At 40.1% G+C, this 23,161-nt stretch overlaps 1 protein-coding gene across 1 annotated transcript; it reads right to left on the bottom strand.

Moving 5' to 3' along the window:
* Positions 1-606: 606 nt before the first annotated feature.
* On the bottom strand, positions 607-20,124 carry RHAG (Rh associated glycoprotein). Its single transcript, XM_075750428.1, has 10 exons — positions 19,881-20,124; positions 12,223-12,406; positions 10,804-10,954; positions 10,460-10,607; positions 9,539-9,705; positions 8,489-8,626; positions 7,555-7,676; positions 6,833-6,918; positions 6,147-6,220; positions 607-4,411 (listed from the first exon to the last, which is right to left on the bottom strand). The coding sequence occupies exons 1-10, from the start codon at positions 20,014-20,016 to the stop codon at positions 4,334-4,336; spliced, it is 1,284 nt and encodes a 427-aa protein (XP_075606543.1). The 5' UTR covers positions 20,017-20,124; the 3' UTR covers positions 607-4,333.
* Positions 20,125-23,161: the final 3,037 nt, after the last annotated feature.

Below are 23,161 nucleotides of genomic sequence, written 5' to 3'. Positions count from 1 at the left end.
CCAGCCCACCCCACCCCAGAGGGGCCGAGAGCCGAACGCCTCCTCTCCTGGCCGGGCTCTGCGCCTCAGGGACATCCCCAGCACCCGGGCGCCGGCCGGAGCGCTGAGCGTACCGATGGAGGTGAACATGCCGGCCATCAGTGGCATGTTGTTGGACTGGAAGCCCACGGGCCCTGTGGGGGACATGGGGTGGGTTACAGCTCCTGGGGATGGCGTGTGCTGCGGGGACGCCCCAAGGACCAAGGTGTCACACCGGCAAGAACCACGTGGCCACTACAGTAAGGACCACGGAGCCACCCTGGGAAGGAGCATGGGGCCACCCAGGCAAGGACCATGGGGCCACCCAGGCTAGGAGCATAGGACCACCACAGCAGGGACTGCAGGGCAACCCTGGCAAGGAGCATGGGGCCACCCTGGCAAGGAGCATGGGGCCACCCAGGCAAGGACCATGGGGCAACCCTGGCAAGGACTGCAGCACCCTGCAGGTAGGGGCCACCCACCTGCAGCAGGAGGCTCAGCTGGGCCATGAGAAGCCCCAGATGAGCTCCTGTCCTCATCCCTTTCCTTTCCTTTCCTCCTTGCCTTGCCTTGCCTTGTCTTGCCATGCCTTTCCACCTTTCCTTGCCTTTCCTTGCCTTTCCTTTCCACCAGTGTATGGCTCATCATTGGTGAGCAAAAAGGTTCTCAGCAAAACATTTTAAGCTTCAGTAAGTCCAGACACCTCTCCATAGTGTCGAGTAACATATTGCACCTAAGTTGTAAGTATGCACAAAAGAAGCTCTACTGACTCGGGGTATTCAAAGCTTTGATTAATTTGGAGATAACCAACTGAAGAAAATGCCCTCAGACAGAGAACCAAATGACACTGACCTCTGAAGAATAGAAGTGAGCGATCTTTGTGCACCTTCTGTTGCATAGAGTCTATTTGGATTGAAAAGCAGTCTGAAACATGCTGGGAAAATTCTGTGTCCAACCTTTTCATACAGGGCAGTCAAACCATAAGGCCTGGATTTATCTGTCTTGAGCTGAGGCACTTGTCTAAGGCTTCTGACCATGGGTAATGAGTGGATTTTGGGTTGTGCATGATCAGCACCTCTCCACCATAGCAGGGTGGAGAGACCACAGGGAGACCACAGGGAGACCACAGGAGGATGATCAAAGCAAGAGATTTGGTTTATTGTCTTTCTCTGGGATGCAGTGATCTATCTCAGGACTGCCTGATACCCAGACAGCCCTTATTGCAGATTTTTTTTCATACCTTGTTGTCCTTTTTCCTATTTCTTTGCCTTCCCCATCTTTGCCCACTACTAATTAAATTTTCTTTTGGCCTCAGATTTGCTACATCTGTACCTGAGTTTGGTATTTCAGCTATGCTTACAGGGGCACTGCTGGCCTTTCAAGTTTATACTCTCCAGAAGGTCCCCAATTCTCCCCTACAATTATCTGTGCTATTAGGCCATTTCTCATATAACTCACTTTTCATGGTGTTACCTGTAATTCTTTTCAGAGTGTTTCCTGTCACGTCCAGCAATTTTCTCATACATTGGCTGTAGTTTCTCACGTCCCGTTCATTTAACTTAAGTTCACATGAGGGTTTAGTCATCTGGGTGCACTATGTTGTTCAAGAGGTCACTTCCAGTCTTATTTCATATTTGATGTTTTTACAACGCATGCTTTTTACATTTTTAATTGTCCTAATGTTTTTTCTGTATTATTCATGAGTTTTTGAGTATTGTGAACATCAGAATGGACCTATCAAAGTTTTTTTCAGAGATGCATTTGTAATCCCTCTTCCAGTTATTAAAGTCGTATACTCCTCACATGGTTTTAGCCATCTAAAATATAGTTTCCCAGGCTAAGCTAGGCTTAGAACCGTAGAATCATAGAAGAGTTTGGGTTGGAAGGGAACTTTAAAGGTCATCTAGTCCAACCCACCTGTAATAAGTAGGGACATTTTCAACTAGATCAGGTTGCTTAGAGCCCTGTACAACCTGACCTTGAATGTTTCCAGGGATGGGGCATCTACCACCTCCTGGGCAACCTGTTCCAGTGTTTCACCACCCTCATTGTAAAAAATTTCTTCCTTACATCTAGTCTGAATCTACCCTCTTTTAGTTTAAAATCATTACTCCTTGTCCTATCGCTACAGGCCCTACTTCTAGGGTCCTTCTTTGTCAAGAAGGAAACAAAGAATTTCCTGAAACTGATATCTAGGTTAGGTGGAGTAAATCACCGTGTAAAGGGATCTATCTCCCTACTCTGTTTTTTAAGAAAACCTGAAGGACTGATTTCTCTGGAGGGTTAACCTTCTGAAAAAAGGCAGAGGACAAAAATGAGTACTTAGTGGATGAGAGTCTGGGATACTATGGAAAGATTATGAGAAACGGAAAACAAAACTGCATAGTTTATTTCCCCCCCTTTTGTTTTAAAGGACTAAAGATAACTATTGAGGGCATCATTCTGAAAGATTTACTCACAGTGAGTGGTACTTTTTCACTCACTTTCACCTTTGTGGTCAACACTCACCATCAGTGAAATTACCTCACAGCTGTAGGTGAATGAAAGACCCTCTGAATCCCCAAGTAGGATTTTGAGGGGTGAGCTTCATGTATCAAGGATAAGATTTTTACAGTCTGTCTACAGATGGAATCTTTTTTAAGCACTTCAATACTTTGTGTTTTTAAATTATCCACAAAATACTTCTAAAATCTTTACATAGGCAATATTTACGTTGCTAAATGCTTTCTCAGGTGTGAAAGCTTTGAAAGGATAAAAGATGTCTTCTAGCCAACAAGGTAGAAAAGAGTCAGTCATTGCACATCTGCAAAAGAGCGTAGCTGAACTAAAGTGTGTTACAACAAATGTATTTTCATTCATAGATAGAAATCTGACGTATATAGCAGTATACAGCTGATATAACATATGGGACAGCCCTGCCTCATATTTTTCTAAAGTTTTTCAAGGAAAAATACATCAGCAGAACTGAAAATATCTAAGCTATTTTTATGAGAGGCGTTTTCACCTTAAATCTGATAAGTAAGAATTGAAATAAGATGCTAATATAAAGAAGTCTTGAAAGTTCATGCACTGTAGCTTGTCCTGAGACATCAGTGGTATCTTTCTGTGTCTGCATAATGCCTAGAGGCATTGTGATCCTTCTGTTAGATTTTCATCTCCTATCCATTGCCTCCCAATGGATTACCCCATGTAGGTAGGCACATATGTGTGACTCTGCTCCCAGCTACTGTCATCTCATAGAGTTCCTTCAGATATACCTCAATTTTTGTCTTTCTGAATTGGGCAGCCATTATCATCACTTCTCAGGTGGAGTTAATTTACCTTAATTTAGCTTTAATTTTCTTCTTTATGCTTTCTCTTGTTTTAGGAGGCAATGACTTCAAAGGTGGCAACTCACCGCACAGAAATTCTCCACTGAGTCTTCTGTAGGTTGAACATAGTTGCTTTCTGACCAATTCCTAACAGCTCATGCTTTTTCTTGGAGTTAGCTTTTGGGTCAGTTTATATCTATTCACATTACCAGTGCTAATATCCACTTATTGCAGTTGGACATAATAAGACATATAACATAATACTTCTATGTAATTACCTGTTTTTCACAGCTCCTACTTAATTCCCTTACTGTGTCCTTGAAACAATCTAAATATATCTATACCAATAATGAAATTTTTCATCATTTCACTTTCTCCTCTCTTTTGATAAACATGTTAACAACGACTCTTGATACTATACCTCATAAATTGCTATATTGTGCTCTTTTCCTTGAAAATTATTTCAACATTTTGTTTCCTGTCATAAACAATCTTCAAAATATAGTACATTTTTTCCCCCACCCAAAAATAGGACAACACACTTTCTAAAAAAGTTAATCTGGGATGCTCTGGTGAAAAGCTTGTTAGAATCCAAATAAACAATATCAAGCCATTTCTTCTTGATTACCTGTATGCAGTTGAAGGATGTAACTGTAACTCAGAAATCTTACCTATCAGCCTATCCTGTAATAGGCTTGAAACACAAAGGTTCTTTCAGTGGCTATATTGACTCAGTGACGACAAAAGGTAAAATACAGATAATTTTGTAGAGCAGTCTGTGGTGGGTTTTTCTGATGAACAAATATATTGGAAAGATCTAATTAATTCACCTGAGCTTAGCATAATGACTATGTATCAAGTTTGTTTTATACTACAAAAATATAACTATCTATGGCCCCTTCTTGAAAACCTAGTGTGGTTAGGACAATACTTGGATGTTGGTTTTTAGTTTTAGAAACTGAAAAGAGCATCATTAGGACAAATATTACAGCTGAATTATTTTTCTACATGGTGGCTTCAAATCTGCTGTGCTCATCATGGTTGTTGGAGTGAATTTCATGTAGTTTCTCCTCTTCTGGAACCTGCCATGAAATTCAGAGAAGAGTCAGTTGATGAGATACAGACTTTCTTTTGCTATAAAAGGAGACTAAAGTGCACTGAGAATGTAATTCTGTTTGTGTATATTATGTGTCTATTTACTAACATTGACCCACCCTTACATGAACCACCAGTTCTGAGTTCTGAGGGATGAATTCAGGGTTTTCTTAATAGAAGAATTCCTTAACACTGATGTTAGCTACAAGAGTGCAAAATCAATACCTGGGATTTTCAGAGAGCTCTAAAGAAACAAGGTGACCATCTCTAATGAAATGTGAACAATATTGTATGCTAAACATAAATTTCCCTTCCTATTACCTGATAAAGCTCACTTAGAATAGAATATTTCTGAGCAGTTCTACTGATACTGCAGGACCTTCAATTGAGGAGGATTGTATTATTATCACTGGTCAACACAGGCTCTGAATTCTTCAGCCACACTGTAAAACTTTCCTTTTCCTGACATTTTTTATCATTTACATATGACAGCCTATATCAGGTCTTGCTGAAAACCAGTGCTTTGACTTTCCCAAGGTCAAACAGAAAATGACTTGCAGAGCTGTCATTTTTTCTGATTGTCATTGCTACAGCTGATCTTTTGGCTCAAAACTTCCCCTTAGACTGCAAACTTTCTTTCACTGAAAGCCAAGTTGTGTGGTTCATAATGGAGTTTAATTCATTAAAAAACTAGTATCTCCTTTTGGGTTCACAACATTTTATTTACAAGGAATGTATATCATGTATTTCTTCTTGTCTGGCCTATTTGAGTTTGTCCTGGCATAAAGGATAAAATTCAGATTGCCTAAATTAAGAATCTGTCATCAGTCTCTAATTAAGGGAGATGCAGCAAGCCCTCAAACAGTACAGGGATCTTCTTAGATTAGTCAAGAGGAAAGGTATGTCTGAGTTTCTGCTCTGCACTTGGTTGTAGGCGTTCATCTCGGAGAAGTATGTGGAACTCAGCTGATCAAACTGATCTATGTTATAGAGCTCTACATTTGAGGTAGGCAATGAAAGGTCTTTCATTATCAGTGGGGAATATAGAGACTTTCAAGGTTTTAATTCATGTAACCTAAGATAGATCTGGAAGGATTCAAATGAATTGCAATCTAGGGCCATTTCTTCATTGAGCGTAAAGGGAGCCTAGCAGGGCTGTTTCAGATGTACTTGTTTCTCAGCCCCATTATTTGTGTCTTCATAAATAAAACAATAGTGCCAGGAGGCCTGTCTTCTTCTGCTAACCTCAGTGGTCAGATCATTCAACCATGAAGCAGAAGAGCTTCTGCTCAGCCTAAGGGAGACTTGTCCTACAAATACTGAAGAAGTACTCTAAATTTCATTCAATATGAAACTCTGGATGACACTAGAAAAGCAGTACCATTTAGCCAAAAATGCAAATGTCATATGTCTAAGCTACAAGAAGGAAGAGGATACCTGACACAGCAAGCACTTAAAAGAGAGATAAAGAGCTCCACTGAGGTCTGAATTTGTTGGCTCTATTTCTGCTTTTTGTTCAAGGTTAGTCCAATGTAAACAGCATGACTAGCTAGCAAGTCCAAAAAAGATCCTGAAGGTCATCTTGATAAATTCACAGCCTAAGGGAGAGCAACATTTTTGAAAGCTGGCTCATGTGTGCAAACTGCAAACCCCAGGAGAGCAGTACTGCAGTGTGCTGCACATCTTCCAACATAATGAAAATAAGGGGAGGTTCTATCTTACCTCCCAATAAACAGAGTCATCAAAGCAGTTCTGGTCGGATGCTTGTCCCAAGAAGGGCAGCTTTAGAATACCACCTGAAGCAAAAAAAATCATCAGATATTAAAAAAATGCCCAAGGTGTGCCCTGGGGAGTTATCTAAGGTTTAAGACTCATTTCCTAGTCTACACAAATGCCCAACCATCTTGGGACATCAGGTCACTCATTATGAGAGGTGATGTAGATTTCTTCATGTTGACATGAATAAGAGCTGGTTTTTAATTGCTTAAACCTTTCTCAGACTTGAGAGTGGAATTTTCTATTTCAGCCTGAATTTTTATTTGGAAAATACCCAGAATCACATGGAAACATGTGACACCAAAAGGAATATGTCTTAATCTCAAACTAGTTTCTGTTCAGAATTTTAAGTGTCTGAATCTAGAGAAGTCCATCCAGTACATCTTACTATTCCTATATATACAACTCAGTATCTTTGAAGCATGATTCAGTAAGATATCTAGGCTTCATTTGAAGACAAAATTATTGGAAAACTGCTTTTCCCTATTTAAGTTTCTGCCACTGTGCCATCCTGCATTATTTCTATTTTTCTGTTTTGTATCATTCACATTAAATTGTTGATACATTGAGGTTCTCCATGGGCAAACCTCTAAATTCACATATATTTCAGTTGCTATACGCATCATACTGACCTGTCAATGCTCCACCCACCAGTGCAATTCCAATTGTACTGCCCAGGGCAGCAGCCTGCTTGCCAGGAGTAAATTGGACACCTTGCCTGAAAAGGTAGAAAAATAAACCATTAACAATCAAAAAATTGTTACATTTTGAGACTGATAATTGTACTTGCTGTCTGCTGGACAGGATGGCTCATAGGAAAATATCCTGCCATTGCAGGATATTGCATTGTCTTGTACAAGACAGAAACCATGATTTTATTTTGGTTTTGTTTTAGGCTACAGAAGAAAACAAGTTACTTGAAAAGGTTATTAGTATCTTGCAAGCCTTTGTCAAAAAGACTAATATTTCATCTTCTTGGGGTCTTTTAAGATAGTGAAAATAGTCCATTTTGCCAATTTTCTTGGAAATCTTACTGTTACCAGCACTGTAATTATAGAATCATAATAAAGATTCTTCTACATTTGAATGGTTCTGCATACTGCTTTTTATGATGTTTTTAATTTATTTATCTTTACTTGATCTTTTAATTTGGAATAAGCTTGGCATATAAACAGTGTGTGAAAGGCAGGATATCAAGAAGAGTCCTATTTAAACCAGAACACAGTGTCTGATCATCAAATCAAAGATGCATTTTCTGAAAAAAAGTATCATAATTAGATCCAAAGAAGGTGGAAAATTAGTATAGACCTTCAAAAATCAATAAATTCCTTTCTCTCTTTTCTCTATAACTCACCTAGTTTCTTCTTTTATGGCAGTTACTACAATGCCAGCGATACCGCCCAGTATTCCAGGTAAACCATGTAAATTATGAACTCCACAAGTGTCTTGAATGTGCAGCTTGGATGCCAACAAAGGCTGAAATGAGGGGAAATATGAAGTTTATAGTGATTTTCCATTATCTCTAAAATGATATGCGAAAGAAACTAGTGCAGAAGTACAAGAAACAATTTAACAATTCATGTATGCAAAGTTTAGCTATAAAACCTGCTGTCTTTCCCTTCACTGTGAAATTGTTTATATGCAGAGAAAACCAACTATGTACATATAGCAGTACAAATGTCCAAGCTACTATCCTAAATATAACGGTACAAAACACATGACAGTCCACTGATATTCCTAATCTTTTCAGCCACTGCAGCAAAGGTTGAGAGAGGTGCCTAAGTAACATATACACGCCTGTTCCGAGTCTGCTGGTCAGATATTTTCTTCCAGAATGTTTCTCCATGTTTAAATGGCAGTTTAAACAGTTTTAGTCAGAATATTTTGTTTCTACATTTTGCACATGAAACAATTCCATTTTAGACTGAAAAAGTATTTTTTGATTACAGACCTATTTAGAAATTTTAGGACTGAATTGTAATTGATCCTATTTCACTGAAACTTGAGCTTGGAGTAAAAATCTGGCAGCTCCTTGAACAGAAATTCAGACTTTAATGAACTCTAATATCTTCATGATCATTCTCTGTTTTTAGCTAGGTGATGAACTGAAGTTAGCTCATAAGCATATATTTAAATCACACTGATTTAAAAATAACCGTTATCTAGAGCTTTCTATCCTTACTGTATCAGCCAGTTTCTAAATTCCCTTTCTATCAAACCAAGGGAGCTTCAGTAAAGCCAATGAAGCAATAAGTAAATGAGAGCAGACGTGGGTCCTCAATACTTACAGTTAGGAAGTGGAACCCAAGGATGGAGATGATTCCAGCAATGATCCCAATGCACATGGCAGCAAAAGGGTGGATTGACAGGTCAGCACAGGTCCCCACTGCTACTCCTCCTGCCAGGGTGGCATTTTGAATGAGAACCTGCAAAGAGTATACACAGGTGGAGATGATCTATGTGGAACAGAGGCTTGGTTTAGGGCTGAGTGACTTTGAAGGCTTTTTTTTTTTTTACATACAGGAGTTTTCCTTTTCTTCAGGTGAGATTTTTTTCAATGAAGAATGAACAGGAATTTAAAATAGGTTTCCCTGTTACATGTTGAGGGTGTTGGTTCAAACCTGATCTAAGCCAGTTTAACTGAGGCCAGTTTATAGAAGTCCAACTTCTGCAAAGTCACTAATACTTGTCTGACTCTCAAGAAGCCGGGCTGAGCCAGTGAGAACTGTCTTCTACAACAGCAGCAGCAAATTCTGCAAGCTCATTGAATTGTGTCACTTAAGCTGGGCTTAGGTAAACAGTGCAACTGCTGGAAAGATGTAGGTGAAAACATAGGGCTGGATTTTAGGGCAAGGAGATGAAAGGTTGGCAGCCTGGCAGCCCCAACCTAGTTTGGCTTTGCCTGTTGTGCACCTGCATTGTGAGATTGCCAGGGAACAGGTTGTTGCCTTGAGAAACCTATTCTGGCTATTGCAATATGGTAACTCACATAGGAACCCTTTGGAACAAGACCCAAAACTCCACCTGCGTGTTGGACTAATGTCTGTATGGTCCAGCAGGTTCTATGGACAAGAGAGAACAAGGCACCAGGACCATCGCTGTAATGTCTAAGAGCTTTTGACTCTCCAGATGCAGTGATCCCACTGAGGAATCACCACATACCTAAGCAGGGTGTGTTGTCTCAGGACCCAATCTTACATTATAGTTTTTGAAGTGTAATAGCTCTAATTTTGCTCACAGTATGAGCAAAGGCTCCAGATAGCTCACAGACATTGGGAATGTGCCTAATCATCCTTGTTATAGAGGAGTGATTTGATTTAACAAGGTGTGATTCTCACCATACTGAATTTGCCCCTTTGATCCACCAGGCTGGAGAGGGCAAATGTTACGACAGTACACGCAGCCAAGGAATAGTAAGTGTTGATAATGGCTTTCATCTGGTGAGTTGTATCAGATGCAATGGCAGAGTTAAAACTGGGCCAAAAAAGCCAAAGGAACAGGGTACCTGGATCAAAATGAAAAAAGACTATTCAGTTACAAGGGGTATTTCAGTGTGAAAGATCCAACACAACAGAACTAGCCAGAAGAAATGAGGGAGATGATCAATAAGAAACTTGAAATAGCCAAAATGCTGAAAAAAATAATAGATTATGCAGAAGCTTTTGACACTGGTAGCTGGGATTTTGACACGTTGTCTCTGCCAAATCTTACTGGAAGACGTTAACACATTGTGACCCACTCACTGCCAGAGCTCACCACCACTGTGAAAACCATACCAGAATAGGATGCATTAGCAAGACAGTTCACATGCAAATTCTTTATCATCTATTGTTATAACATATATATATGTTGTTATATAGTTTTAGCTGGTGAATTGATCTATGAATAGATCTCACAGACAGATAGATGTATGGTTTCTAACATTCATTAACGGGACAGGCACAGCTCAATACTTTTAATTATGGCCAATTTATATAGAAATATAGAATCTTAGAAGATTTAACAAGAAGGGAGTCACCAAAAATGCATGGTGAAAATGCATTTTTAATTTGATTTTTCCTTTTTTTTTTTTTTTTAACCAAGGGAAAACTGTAAATATATGTGTGTCACTGAAAACATTGTGCATGCATCAACCAAAAAAATATGCCCCTAGGAGTGTACTTGAGAAAATAAATGCAGTGTAATATTAAGCAATCATTAAAACATAGGGATGAAAGATGGATGAACAACTGATCAGCACTCACTATTACTTCACTTACCAATCATGGCAAACATGTCCGAATGATAGGTAGATTCTTCATTTTCATGTTTGTTTTTCAAACCAGGACGATACAAGACTAGGGTTACGGCCAAACCAAAATAAGCTCCAAAGGCATGGATAGTCATTGAGGCTCCAACATCTGTGGCCTGTAATAGGGACCCAAAATAATGCTGCAGATTTTATACACCATAAAGATGAGGATTTAATGAAAGAGAAGTCTGGATGACTTCAGTGGTTTATTTTCTATGGTAGAAACTAGAACCTAGAATATGTAGACTGGAAGTATTACAAAGTGAAAGCATTTGTTATAAAGAGAAAACAATTATTGCTAGATGGTTGTACCTGAAGTATTTCTGTAACTAGATGTTCGTTGCATGCAAAGATTGTGATCTCCAGAATTGTCAAGATTAGCATCTGAACAGGACTTGTTTTTCCCAGGACTGCTCCAAATGAAATCAAAGCAGTTGCTGTACTGAAGTCTGCATTTATCATGCTGAAGTTAAGAAAAACGAATAAAACCAAAGCAAAGCAAAACAAAAACACAGGGAAAAAGAAAATCAGTTTAAAGAAATCTGAAATAAGGCTGTAATATCAAACCTGTTATATCATCAAAATGATAGGGCTTTAACTCTTCAAATATAAAATTATCAATGTCATCGTTGTGGATGAAAATTAAATCAAACCTTTCCAGATGGGTTTTGTAGAGATCTTGACAGCTACTGAGGAAAAAGTGTGGGAAGATTACCTCCTGCTTAAACCATACGTGTGCTTAGCTGGTTGAAATTACAGTGAAAAGTCAGATGAGATATGTATTGCAGATGTGCAGGGATATTTCCAGCTCTGACTGTCACTTGAACTCCAAAGATGACAGGGCACTCTTAGCTTTGGTGAGATGGTTTATCTTATTTCAAAAGCCTTTCAAGCCGTTCTGTCACTGTGCATCATGTTTGCAGTAGCTGTCAGGAAGGACTGGCATTAACAGGTTATGGGGAATGGCAAAGATAAATAAAACAACAAATTGGTCAAAAACTTGCAGCACAGAGGGGCACTAACTTAGGGTCCCTCTACAAATGCCTATCTGTAAGCATTAAGGAGCTACTTCTATTATTTCTGCTTGTCCTTCAGTAATGTTTGGATGATTTTCCTTTCAAAATTGTCTACAAATTGTCTCAGAAAACAGAACTGCAGATGTAGAAAACACTCTGAGACCTTGGTAGAAGCAGGACAGATGAATAGGAGGAGGACTAAAAGTATCTAGAGACATTGCTCATGAGGTCTCTTATTCCATGACTGGGGTCCAAAACCTACTGCAGTATAGTGCTCATGCACATCATTCCTTGAGAAGTAGGAGAAAACTTCATGAGTGGATAGACACACTATTCCAGCCTTTCTTCTGTGACACCATGTGTCATGGAATGGCATATCCTTACATGCCTGCTGGATGCAGGAGGTGCTATGCTACTGCTGGGAATCTTCCCGCTTCCACAGCTCCAGAGGTTCAAAGCAGTTTTTCTACATGACCTATGGCCCACATGGAATGTATCACCTCATATTTCTTCACACCCTTTGGTTCCCTTGGCCCAGTGCACCAGGTATTGCCCCTTTAGAGGTGAAGGACAGATGAACAGTGAGAGATAGACAGTAAGGCTCAATCAAATTTCAGTGAACTTAGAGGACTGATCCCACAGATGATGTAGTTTACCACTTCTCCTGATATCTTAAAGCATATAGAAATGTCAGTTTTGTTAAATTTGCATGTACCTTTTGATATCAACACGAATTTTCCCTTCTTTCCTGTGCCAAAATCCTTGCATCAGGGTTCCCCACTGGAGACCGAAGGCAGCAATGAGCATGTTGATACCAACACTGCTGAACCCATATTTCTTCAGAAAGGTCATCAGGAAACCAAATCCAACAAATATCATCACATGGACATCCTGAAAGACTGAAGGGAAAACATGTCTGCATAGTGACTATGAAGGAAGGCAGGCTAGGGACAAATGAGGTTTTAATAGAAAAGAAGAGTTCCGAACTCATGTCATCAATGTGATCCATCCTTTGCTACTTCATGCCCAGTCTACTAGTTGAAGATTGAGTGTCTGGAAAATGCAAGACCCAATTATTGAATTTATTCCTTGCTATATCATCATGGAAAGAACACCAGATATCTATAATAGCAAATTTAATGTGTCTGGAACTGTTCTCTGTGTGTGAAGTTACTTGGAACATCATGGCTTCATGTCCTTACAGAAAAGTTCTCTTCTCCCTCAGATAAAGGTTGTCATGTCCAACGTGTTCTGGCTAACTCCATAATTGTACATGGGATTTGTTTGGTAGAGTGCTCGTTGTCCCATTGCAAAGATATACTTGTGATACCTAAAAATTACTGTACAAGAGATGATTGATTTCTTTGCCTGGGTAAAAGAAAAAGGTATTTAAGGTAGTGTCTGAACTAGTAAATTAATATTTCTAATCAGGATATACTTCAAATATGCTTTTTTTTTTTTTTTTTTCAAATAGGAATTTTGTTAAAATATGGCTAGTTAATTTTCTACTTTTTTAAGTTTTTTTTTTAATTTCCTTTTTTTAGGCTTTTTAATACAAACTGAGTTTATAACAACATGGATATTTTGTATTTTAAATTTTTTTTTTTCTGAAATTGTTTATGTGTTTTAATGGACTCTACACCACACAGGTTTGAGTCCTGCGATTAAAGTTTTTTCTCTAATCTTATTGCTAATAAGAACCTCAGTATAGAGAAACTATTTCTTTTAATTTCTATTTCATTGCTTCTTACATGCAAATATGCGGGAAAGACTTGAGACATTGACCTGGTTAGTATAATATTTGGCTTGAAGTTACATTTTCCAGTTACGTACTTTGAGCATTCCTAGTTTTGCTATATGCATTACCATGTTTAGCCAAAAGAGGGCCCAGAAGTATAATAAGTTACTGGAGATTCCTAACAAAATCTAATACTTTGCATTGTCATATTCCAGCCCTGACCTAGCACCTACATACATACATGTAGTAAGATCCTTTACGTTGGGCTTCACACATCTAAGAAACAGCATGGAAATGCAGGAGATTTGCAGACATCCCCAGCCCTTTTTCTTCCTCTTTAGGCTGCACATTTTCACATTTATTGCCTGATTTCAGTAATAGCCTGTGATGGGATTTTTGAGGTCCCTGCAGTCCTTTGGAAGCAACTCTCCTTCCAATGTGTTGGAAAACATGTAGCAGTGGTTAGTGCCCATTAGGCTGAGGGTGGAGAGCCTTCCCAGTGTTCCCCTAACACCACCCTGATGATCTCAGGTACAGGTGATCACCCCCCTGTTGTTTTTTTTTTTTAAGTGGTACAAAAATATGTTGGCAGGTCACATGAGAAAGCTCTTCTTAAATAAAGGAAGGAGTAACCCAAGATCTCTTACCCTCTTTTTTTGAGGTTAAGTGGAAATTGGATGCTGAACAAGCCTTTTTCACCCCTTTAAAAAATAATTTTCTACGATTGACCATTGACCCAGTAACCTGTGGGATCAGCACCTTTGCATTTGAGAAGTGGCCTGGGTTATTTGTCTGACTCTTGTAAAACTACTTTATTAAAAGCTTGTTAATGTTTTTACAAAACAAAACCAAACCAAAAGAGAACTAGAGGACAAATCGAGAAAAGCTGCACAGCAATGTCTACAGAAGTAGCCTTTTTGTTTGGTTTTAGCAGAAGAAAATGGAAATATGTTAAATAAAGTCTTAGCATGACAAGTCAAAGTGATATACAACTTCAACAGTTTTCAGTTTATATCACACGAGTTTCACGCACAAAATGAGGAGTACATTTGAAAATTATTTACTTCTGCTCTTTCTATTATTTAATGAGCCTATGCCATGGACTTTCCAATAAAGTTTTAGTTTTGCCCATTCAGGGTAGTCAGCTCCAGGTAAGAAAGTTTTCCCAGTCTCCGAGAGGAGTTGTAGTTTGTTGGCATTCAGCACATTACTTGCCCTTGTTTGCAATCTCCTGTTAAACCATTGCAGACAAAGCAAGTAAATTGTTCTCATCGAATCAATCCCATTCGTGTATCCAACATCTCAGTAAATCATGCCTAGATTAGTAAAAGATGCTTTACTGCTTAAGTAACCTGAATCTACACATGAGCAGAAGAACAGGTTTCAAAGGCACGTTAATGACTGAGGAGTTTAATTCTCAGTGCCCGTCAACAGGGTTTCTGTATGCTAAGGTCTCTTTTGAAAGGTGCTTTTAGAAATCTTACCCCAGCCCTGAAGATTAAAAGCAATTCTGTTTGAAACAAGCAGCTGGTTGACATGTAACCCTGAGTCCTCCTGAGAGCTAGCCAGGATTCATATAAATGTTGTAAAGCTGTCTGGACTTACTTACACAAAAGATTAAAAGTCCTGGTTAAAACTAGGTTAATTCATAGATGTTGAGGACAAATTTCAACAAGTCTAGCCTATACCTTGTGCTTTAACTACCTCTTATGCATCCTTTTGAAGAAGAGTAGACTTGGAATGATTTCAAAGGATGGAGAAAACAGCATGATTTGAAATAGACTGTTTCAGTAACTAGTTGTGTTTAACAAGACATAGTACTTTTATTCCGTGTGACAGGAGAATAAAGATTGCGAAAAACACTCCAGCAGATCCCGAACAAAACTGCTGCACATGATTCTGCAAAGCTGCCCAAGACCAACATATTAATTCCACTGCAAAGTCTCTGCATGGTGGTCAGTCTCAACGCAAAGATGTTTGTGGCATCTAGTTTTATATTAAAACTGTGATTTTGCTCTGCTTAAAGGACTAAACTGTAGAACTCTGAACAAGAGGGGTGCATAAGTTTTCCTAAGTCATGAGTCATGGCTTGCTCACGTGACGTTACATAAGAATACCAGTACTAAAGAAAAACCATCACAGGCCCTTATTCTCCAATTCTAGTGGCATGGCACACCTGAAGTTGTCCATCCAATTCACCATGCCTGTACCAGAAGTATTTGAGAATTCTCCATCATATTTGAGAAGTCCTGGCAGTCCGGTGAAGTTCCCGCTGACTGGAAGAAGGGAACATAACCCCCATTTTTAAGAAGCGTAAAAAGGAAGACCCAGGGAACTACAGGCTGGTCAGTCTCACCTCCGTGCCTGGCAAGATCATGGAGCAGATCCTCCTGGAGACTATGCTCAGGCACATGGAAAACAAGGAGGTGATTGGTGACAGCCAACATGGCTTCACTAAGGGCAAATTGTGCCTGACAAATTTGGTGGCCTTCTATGATGGGGTTACAGCATTGGTGGATAAGGGAAGGGCAACTGACATCATCCACCTGGACTTGTGCAAGGCATTTGACACTGTCCCGCATGACATTCTTGTCTCTAAATTGGAGAGACATGGATTCGATGGATGGACCACACGGTGGATAAGGAATTGGCTGGATGGTCGCACTCAAAGAGTTGTGGTCAACGGCTCAATGTCCAAGTGGAGAACGGTGACGAGTGGTGTTCCTCAGGGGTCAGTACTGGGACCGGCACTGTTCAACATCTTTGTCGGCGACATGGACAGTGGGATCGAGTGCACCCTCAGCAAGTTTGCTGATGACACCAAGCTGTGTGGTGTGGTCGACACGCTGGAGGGAAGGGATGCCATCCAGAGGGACCTGGACAGGCTGGAGAGCTGGGCCCGTGCGAACCGCATAAAGTTCAACAAGGCCAAGGGCAAGGTCCTGCACGTGGGTCGGCGCAATCCCGAGCACAAATACAGGCTGGGTGAGGAATGGATTGAAAGCAGCCCTGAGGAGAAGGACTTGGGGATATTGATTGATGAGAAGCTCAACATGAGCCGGCAGTGTGTGCTTGCAGCCCAGAAAGCCAACCATGTCCTGGGCTGCATCAAAAGCAGCGTGACCAGCAGGTCGAGGGAGGGGATTCTGCCCCTCTGCTCTGCTCTTGTGAGACCCCACCTGCAGTACTGCGTCCAGCTCTGGGGGCCCCAGCACAGGAGAGACATGGAGCTGTTGGAGAGAGTCCAGAGGAGACCACAAAGCTGATCAGAGGGCTGGAGCACCTCTGCTATGAGGACAGGCTGAGAGAGTTGGGGTTGTTCAGCCTGGAGAAGAGAAGGCTCCGGGGAGATCTATTTGCGGCCTTCCAGTACCTGAAGGGGCCTACAGGAAAGATGGTGAGGGACTGTTTATCAGGGAGTGTAGTGACAGGACAAGGGGTAATGGCTTTAAGCTGAAGGAGGGTCGATTTAGATTAGGTGTTAGAAAGAAATTCTTTACTGTTAGAGTGGTGAGGCCCTGGCACAGGTTGCCCAGAGAAGCTGTGGATGCCCCTGGATCCCTGGAAGTGTTCAAGGCCAGGTTGGATGGGGCTTTGGGCAACCTGGTCTAGTGGAGGGTGTCCCTGCTCATGGCAAAGGGGCTGGAACTAGATGATCTTTGAGGTCCCTTCCAACCCAAACCATGATTCTAAGTAGCTATAACACAAAGCTATGCTTTGGGAATGATCTCAGCTCAGCCCCCCCTTACCTGAGTGCAAAACTATGGTGATCCTCAATTATTATTTTCATCTTTCTTCAGTCCAAAAATACTGAAACAGTTTGGATTCATGGTGCTGAGGTATTTAAGGCATCTAAAAACAGGTTCTGCACTGCAGTTCTTAGAATATAACTTGGCCTCTGGATGAAACATCTAAATCTATGAGGTTAACATCCCTGGGGATGCTATGGGAAGTAGTTTGAACCCGTCATTTTGTGAACTCAGGGGAAGCCCTGGCTCAGGATATGTCCTAATAAATTTATAAAACCATAGCATTAACTTTCTGCCAGGTCCTCAGGCAAACTGTGCTCTTTTGTGCACTTTGTAGACAGGGAAGTTTGAGAGGAAGAGAGCCTAAAAGTGAAAACACAGGTATTAGGAAATCCTACTTTTATTCCACTTCTTTATTGTGAATGAGATCCATCAACTTTTAGGTCAGCATCTAAAAGTCCAACATTACATCTGCAGTGTTTGCTTCGTTTATGTCTCTACTGGTAAACTGAACAGCCTGGCCAAAAGACAAATGGCATAGGTTGACTTACATCTGCACAGCTACATGATTTTCTCTCCCAAAACACTGTTCCCACCTGTACTACTTATTAAGAGTAGTCTCTTATCTATGCTATGCCTAAAGCCATACCTAGGAGGAGGTTAAGGTGCTGGTTTGCATGAGCTGAAACCATGCCAGGAGCTTGCTAGCAGTTCAATAGTGTGGGCAGCTGGGGGATAGTATACATACAGTGATATATACCAATATATATTGATATATATTGATATCAATACCATATCAATGGTATAACGAGCATACACTGCCTGTCAGAAAGGCATGGCAGACAGCTGGCAATTTCTCCCGCATATTTTAGACACTGGTATCAGGGAGGAAATAACTATAGGTGATCCTTAGCTGGAGAGATTATATTTAAAGGCCTATATAGTAGTGTTAATATTTGGTGAGAAGAATCCTTTTCTCTGTGATGTTGATGAGGCTCATGCCTTCTCTCTGATGCCTTTTTAAAATGGAGATATTAAATTAATAAACAGGGCTGCACAAAAGGGCAGGGAGAGGGCTTTGTTAAGTGTGAAAACAGCCTATCCCGGTAGCTCCCCAGGGAACATGGTACCCACGGTGATGCGTATGGTACAGGCAATCTCCATCCAGAAGACTCAAGATTTACTAGGAAATGCACCACAATACTGTAAGGGGCCACTGAAGACTATTAGATTACTGGCATAAGTGTGAGGAGCCCATGCACCTTTCTTTGTTTGCCTTGCTAAGGGGGACTCCAAGAAAATGCAGGTCATTTTAGTACCAGAGCCAGCAGATATGATATTCAGACTGGAGAAGGTCATTTTCTCTGTTCTTGCAGGGCAAATAAACCTTAATCTGAGTCTGAAGGACCTGTGTCCTAGATGGCATCCTTCAGGCTTACCAAATTATACAAAGATGCCCAAAACACTATTGTTCTGTGGCTGTATCTGTTGTTGTTGTGTTGTTTTGGGGTAGAGTCAGAGAAGAGGTAGGTGGACAGGTGTTTTAGGCAATAACAGTACCAGAGTAGAATTATCTGTGCTGTTAAATTATTAGTGTGGTCTCTGGCATAGTTTTTGCCTAAACCAGCTATCACCTCCTGGGTGGCAGTGGCCTAAGGGTCATTCCCAATGTAACATCTAGTTAAGGCCACCTAATTTAGGAGCTGGTGTAGTTCAATATCATGGACATGATATTTCTGTGTCTCAGAAGGAGAACAGGCTCTGGCATAGCCTAAGTTATTGTCTCTCGGGGATACTGCTGCATCTCAGTGGAATTAACCCAAATGTGAGTATTTAGCCCCTGATGTTCATCAGCTGACTTGCATCTGGAGTTGAATAATGCTGTGCATTCACTCTTCTCTCAACTGGACAATGCTCTGAGTGAGAATACACAACCCAAGACTACGAGGGAGCAAAGTGACCTCGAGATCACATTGCCCTGTAACAGTCACTGAAAGGTCAGTTAGAATGAAACAAAAAGAGATACATTCAAAATTACATGGGTACTACATACAGGCAAGGAGTTCTCTACCCTTATGATAATTGTTAAGAGGATTGGAATCAGGGCTACAAGTTGTTAAGACAGCAGAGCCAAGAAAACAAACAACAAACCTTCAATATTGCCAACAAGACACAGGCTGCTGCTCTGCATTCTATTTATTTACAACAGTCTGATCTTTGAGGAGGAGAAGGATGAGAGATATTAACAGCTACTTCTCAGGCCAAAAGCTTTTTCCCTGAACTTCATCAAGCATTTGCAGAACAACCAATAGACAGAAACATTTGCAGGCTAAACCATTAATGTCTAAAACTGAGCCACAGCTTTGAAAGGTAGGAGGGGGTTATCCACATTGTGACAAAAGGTATTGCCCTTTGTGGACTCCAGTTTCTGCAAAAATATTTTGTAACAATGATGAATATGCTGTCCAATTTCCATGTTCTCATAAGACAACCTCTTGAAACCTGGATGATAGTATTGAAATGTTCAGTTTCATTATTTGATACAGTAATCAGGATAGAAGCACTACCATCCATTTCTAGAAAATGCTAGAATTGTTCAAAACAATTCATATTTTTCCAAATTTTAACCTGCTATGCAAACGCTAGAACTATTTTCAGGACTCTTCTCTCCCAGAACAGCTAACTTCTTAGCAGTTAGCTACTTTCAGAATTTTGTATGTGTTCAACTTGAATTTGTCTTTGAAGCCTGCTTCTTTCACACCTCGGAAAAAGCTTGTTTGCCCCAAAGCATGCCTTTCTTTTCTAGCTTCATTGGTAGGTCTCATAAGTTATTCAGAAATCTTGCTTAAGATCTAACTCCTATAAATCTTAGACAGCAACACTTACCTGGGTATGAAGTTTGAGAGGCATCACTGTTGTCATATTCCACAAATATCCCAAACAGAACAATGATGATCACTTCCAGAAGAAGAGCCACGATCGAGAACTTGAACCTCATGTTGGTGTCAAGGACTGAAGGCATTGCAGGAGGGCAGGCGGCTGTCAGAGCCTGATAAAGGACGCTTGCCTTCAGCGGAGCTGCCGAATTCAGTGGATCTGGGTGATACAGCAAAACAAACAACAACCAAAAAAAAGAAACAGACAGGCAAACACATTGTCACGCCCACTATGGGAGGGAAACAGTATGGGTCAATATAGCAATTTCTATTTCCCAGGCTATTTCTGTGCATGAAATGCTGGCTTACATATTTTTTTCAATATGGAACGCAAACCAGCTCATTTAGCCATAGATTTCCTTCTCACTGTCTTTTATGCATTTTTAAAAAAGGAAATAACCTAAAAGAAAATATCACAGAGCCTGGTTTGCCGCACATAGTAAGGAACACAGTGACAATGAGTTGTGTTTCCTGTAGTCAATAATTTTTTCGAATTGCAGCTTTTATTTTAAAAGGTAAATATTTTTTCACCTTATATGAAACATGGATAATCTCCTATCCCATCATATAGGATATGATAAGCAGAGAGAATCTCTTTCAGCAGACTGAAGAAGTACTTGTTCTTATTTCACAGTGAATGAAGTACTCAGAGCACAATTTCTCATCGTGAATTTTTATTTAAAAGAAAATAATTGTACTTCTTTGTAAGAAAAAAGGATATTCCTAGTTGTTAAAAAAAAAGCTGTGGATTATTAAAAAGAGGTATTTGAAAAAACAACTAATTTTTTCAATTTAATTATTCCTTTTTGCATTTCCCTTAGCTCAGACAATTCAAATAGATCAGAGACCAAGTATCTTAAATGCATTTTAAAAATCTCAGTTTGTAAACTGTCTCATGAACGAAGGAGCAAATTAAATTTCACTTAGATTACTGTTGGATGATCACTTGTTCTTGAGATTCACATTGCTTGTCAAAATGACTCCTAAAAGTTTTATGGATAAAATATTTTACTGTAGTGATACTGAGTAACTTGGCCTCTGTTAATCCAGTATTCAGAAGATAGGCCAAAATTGTATGGTAGGAGCCTTTATTTAATGAAAAATTATATCTATTAGAAAAAGGGATGATATTGCAGTAGTAGAATAAATGATCATGAAGTAGTAGTGCTAGGATACAGCAATAAAATGTCATGTCAGTACTTGGGTATAAAAATTGGCATGATCTATAGATGCTGGGAGGTGACGCTCCATTGGGCTGCTGTCCTGGTGAGACTACTGTTGGAACACTGCTCATATACTATGAGTTTTAAAGAACTGAGGGTACGTAATTTTTAGGGTCCATCTATACTGGTGTACCAGTCAGTGCCATGGCTTTTTCTCTGGTCATGAGACCAATTTACATATTTGTCAATCTTTAGCTTGCCAAGCAGGGTGGCTGATGCCAGGCACCTTTTAGGAATGGTGCCTTGTTCATGATTGATAACCCCTGGACTAAGGGGTTGACAGCAGCTTGACACTGCTGTTGTAATCTTACGGAGGGTAAAAGCCCTGGCACTGTTCAGTCTTCTAGTATACAGGTAGAGTTAGACCATTGCCTAAGTTTAAAATTATCTCAGCTTTTTCTCCTTGAAAATGGGTCTGTGGATTTGGAATGGAAACCAAATTATTTAGCAAGAAGAACATACCAGTCTATCACAGAATCAAACTGGCAAGTGGCAAAGCTAAAATAAGCATATATGTATTTTTTCTTTGTAGTGACTGTATTTCATTTGATCAGCTCAAAGAGAGGAAGCAGAGCTTTGTTAAAAAGCCATTGCTCATCCTTGCTGTACCACAGGATAAGATGGATGGCAGCGTTTGATTGTAAGGACCTGTGAGCTCCTTTGTGTGCACAGGAAGTGATTAAAAAAGAACAAAATCACGAGTAAAGTTCCTTGGTTTTTACCCATAGCTCAGCAATGAATATCTTGTGTTATTCATTAAATAAAGTTTTCCCTAGTGATATCTCACATCCTTTCAGGGGTCCAGAAAAGGCTCCTTGTTGAAATGTTATTGGGGAAAGTGCCTGTTAATAAATAGTTAAATTTTAAAATGGGTCAAGTTCATTCAGTCAGGACTTTCTCTATATCTTAAATTGCATGCAGGTATGCATAAACATGCACACAAACACACGATTTATATTGAAAGAGTATTCACACATGTCTTAGTTGGTCATGTTATACTACTTTTGTATTTAGATGAAAATATGTGCATTTCAAGAAAATGATTAGTCTTAACTCTCTTTAACAAACAGTTGTCTTTGGAAAAGATGCATAATCTTTTAGAGAGTTTTTTCCCTTATTTGATTATAATGCAAGCCTTTGGTGAGTTGTTCAGATTTGAACATTCAAACTCTAGAAACTTGACTCAGGACCAGGCTTTTCACCCAAGATTTTCGAGGACTTGCCAAATGTGCTCGTTTTCTCTGCTGTAATTCACGTGGCCTATGCAGTGCATGAGATAGATACAGATCTGTTACCTGAGAGTACAAACAAAAGCTGTGCTCCAGCATGTATGTGCCAGAAAGCTGATGTACCACTGTGACTGGAATACACAGTCCTTAGGAATTACATTTAGCAAACCTCACGTTGCCTTCTTAGTAGGCTAAGCTTGCCCAATGCCTAGCTTTTCCTCTTCCTGCACTCCCTTTTTCTTTATTATTTAATTATTCCCACTCCTTTAGTAGTTTTCTATTAAATACAAAAACGTATACAGATCGCTGTGGGCCCTCGATCATACCGTCTGTGGAGAAGAAATGTTTATCCTGTTAAATCATGAAAACAAGGTCTTGATCCTGCAGCCCTATATCACAGTGGAAACTTTGTGCATAGGAAAAAGTCGATAGGTCCTGCATTTTGGCCTGATATATTTCCCAGCTGAAGCAGCTGGCATGTCAATGGCTGGCTGTCATTCCCATCTTTTTTCCTGATTGTCTTGTTTCTGACACAAGCTTACCAGGTGATGGGGAACAGCCACCTGCAACATCTCATTTCAAACGCCAGCGATCTTTACGTGTCCATCCAACTGCTGCATAGGGCAGTCGAAATTGAACACACCTTGAGCTGCCGGTCTTTAGTGTCTAGGAAATTCCCTTGTGTCTCATTAACTTCAGCCCAATCATGATGGCTATAAATACAACGGAAGAAATGAGGGTGTTCTTTGATAAGTACTGTTGCACGCCTGGATCTACTA

This window comes from Balearica regulorum, chromosome 3, assembly GCF_011004875.1.
Source record: "Balearica regulorum gibbericeps isolate bBalReg1 chromosome 3, bBalReg1.pri, whole genome shotgun sequence".
NCBI lineage: Eukaryota > Metazoa > Chordata > Aves > Gruiformes > Gruidae > Balearica > Balearica regulorum.
The sequence above is the reverse complement of the archived record's forward strand: the minus strand, read 5'-3'. Positions and strand labels throughout refer to the sequence as shown.

Coding starts and splice junctions, on each gene's coding strand:
- RHAG (XM_075750428.1), bottom strand. CDS start 20,016: ATGCCTTCAGTCCTTGACACCAACATGAGGTTCAAGTTCTCGATCGTG. Junction 9,706..10,459: donor GGACATGTTTGCCATGATTG/GTAAGTGAAGTA, acceptor ATTTTGATCCAG/GTACCCTGTTCCTTTGGCTT. Junction 4,412..6,146: donor ATGACTCTGTTTATTGGGAG/GTAAGATAGAAC, acceptor ATTTCATGGCAG/GTTCCAGAAGAGGAGAAACT.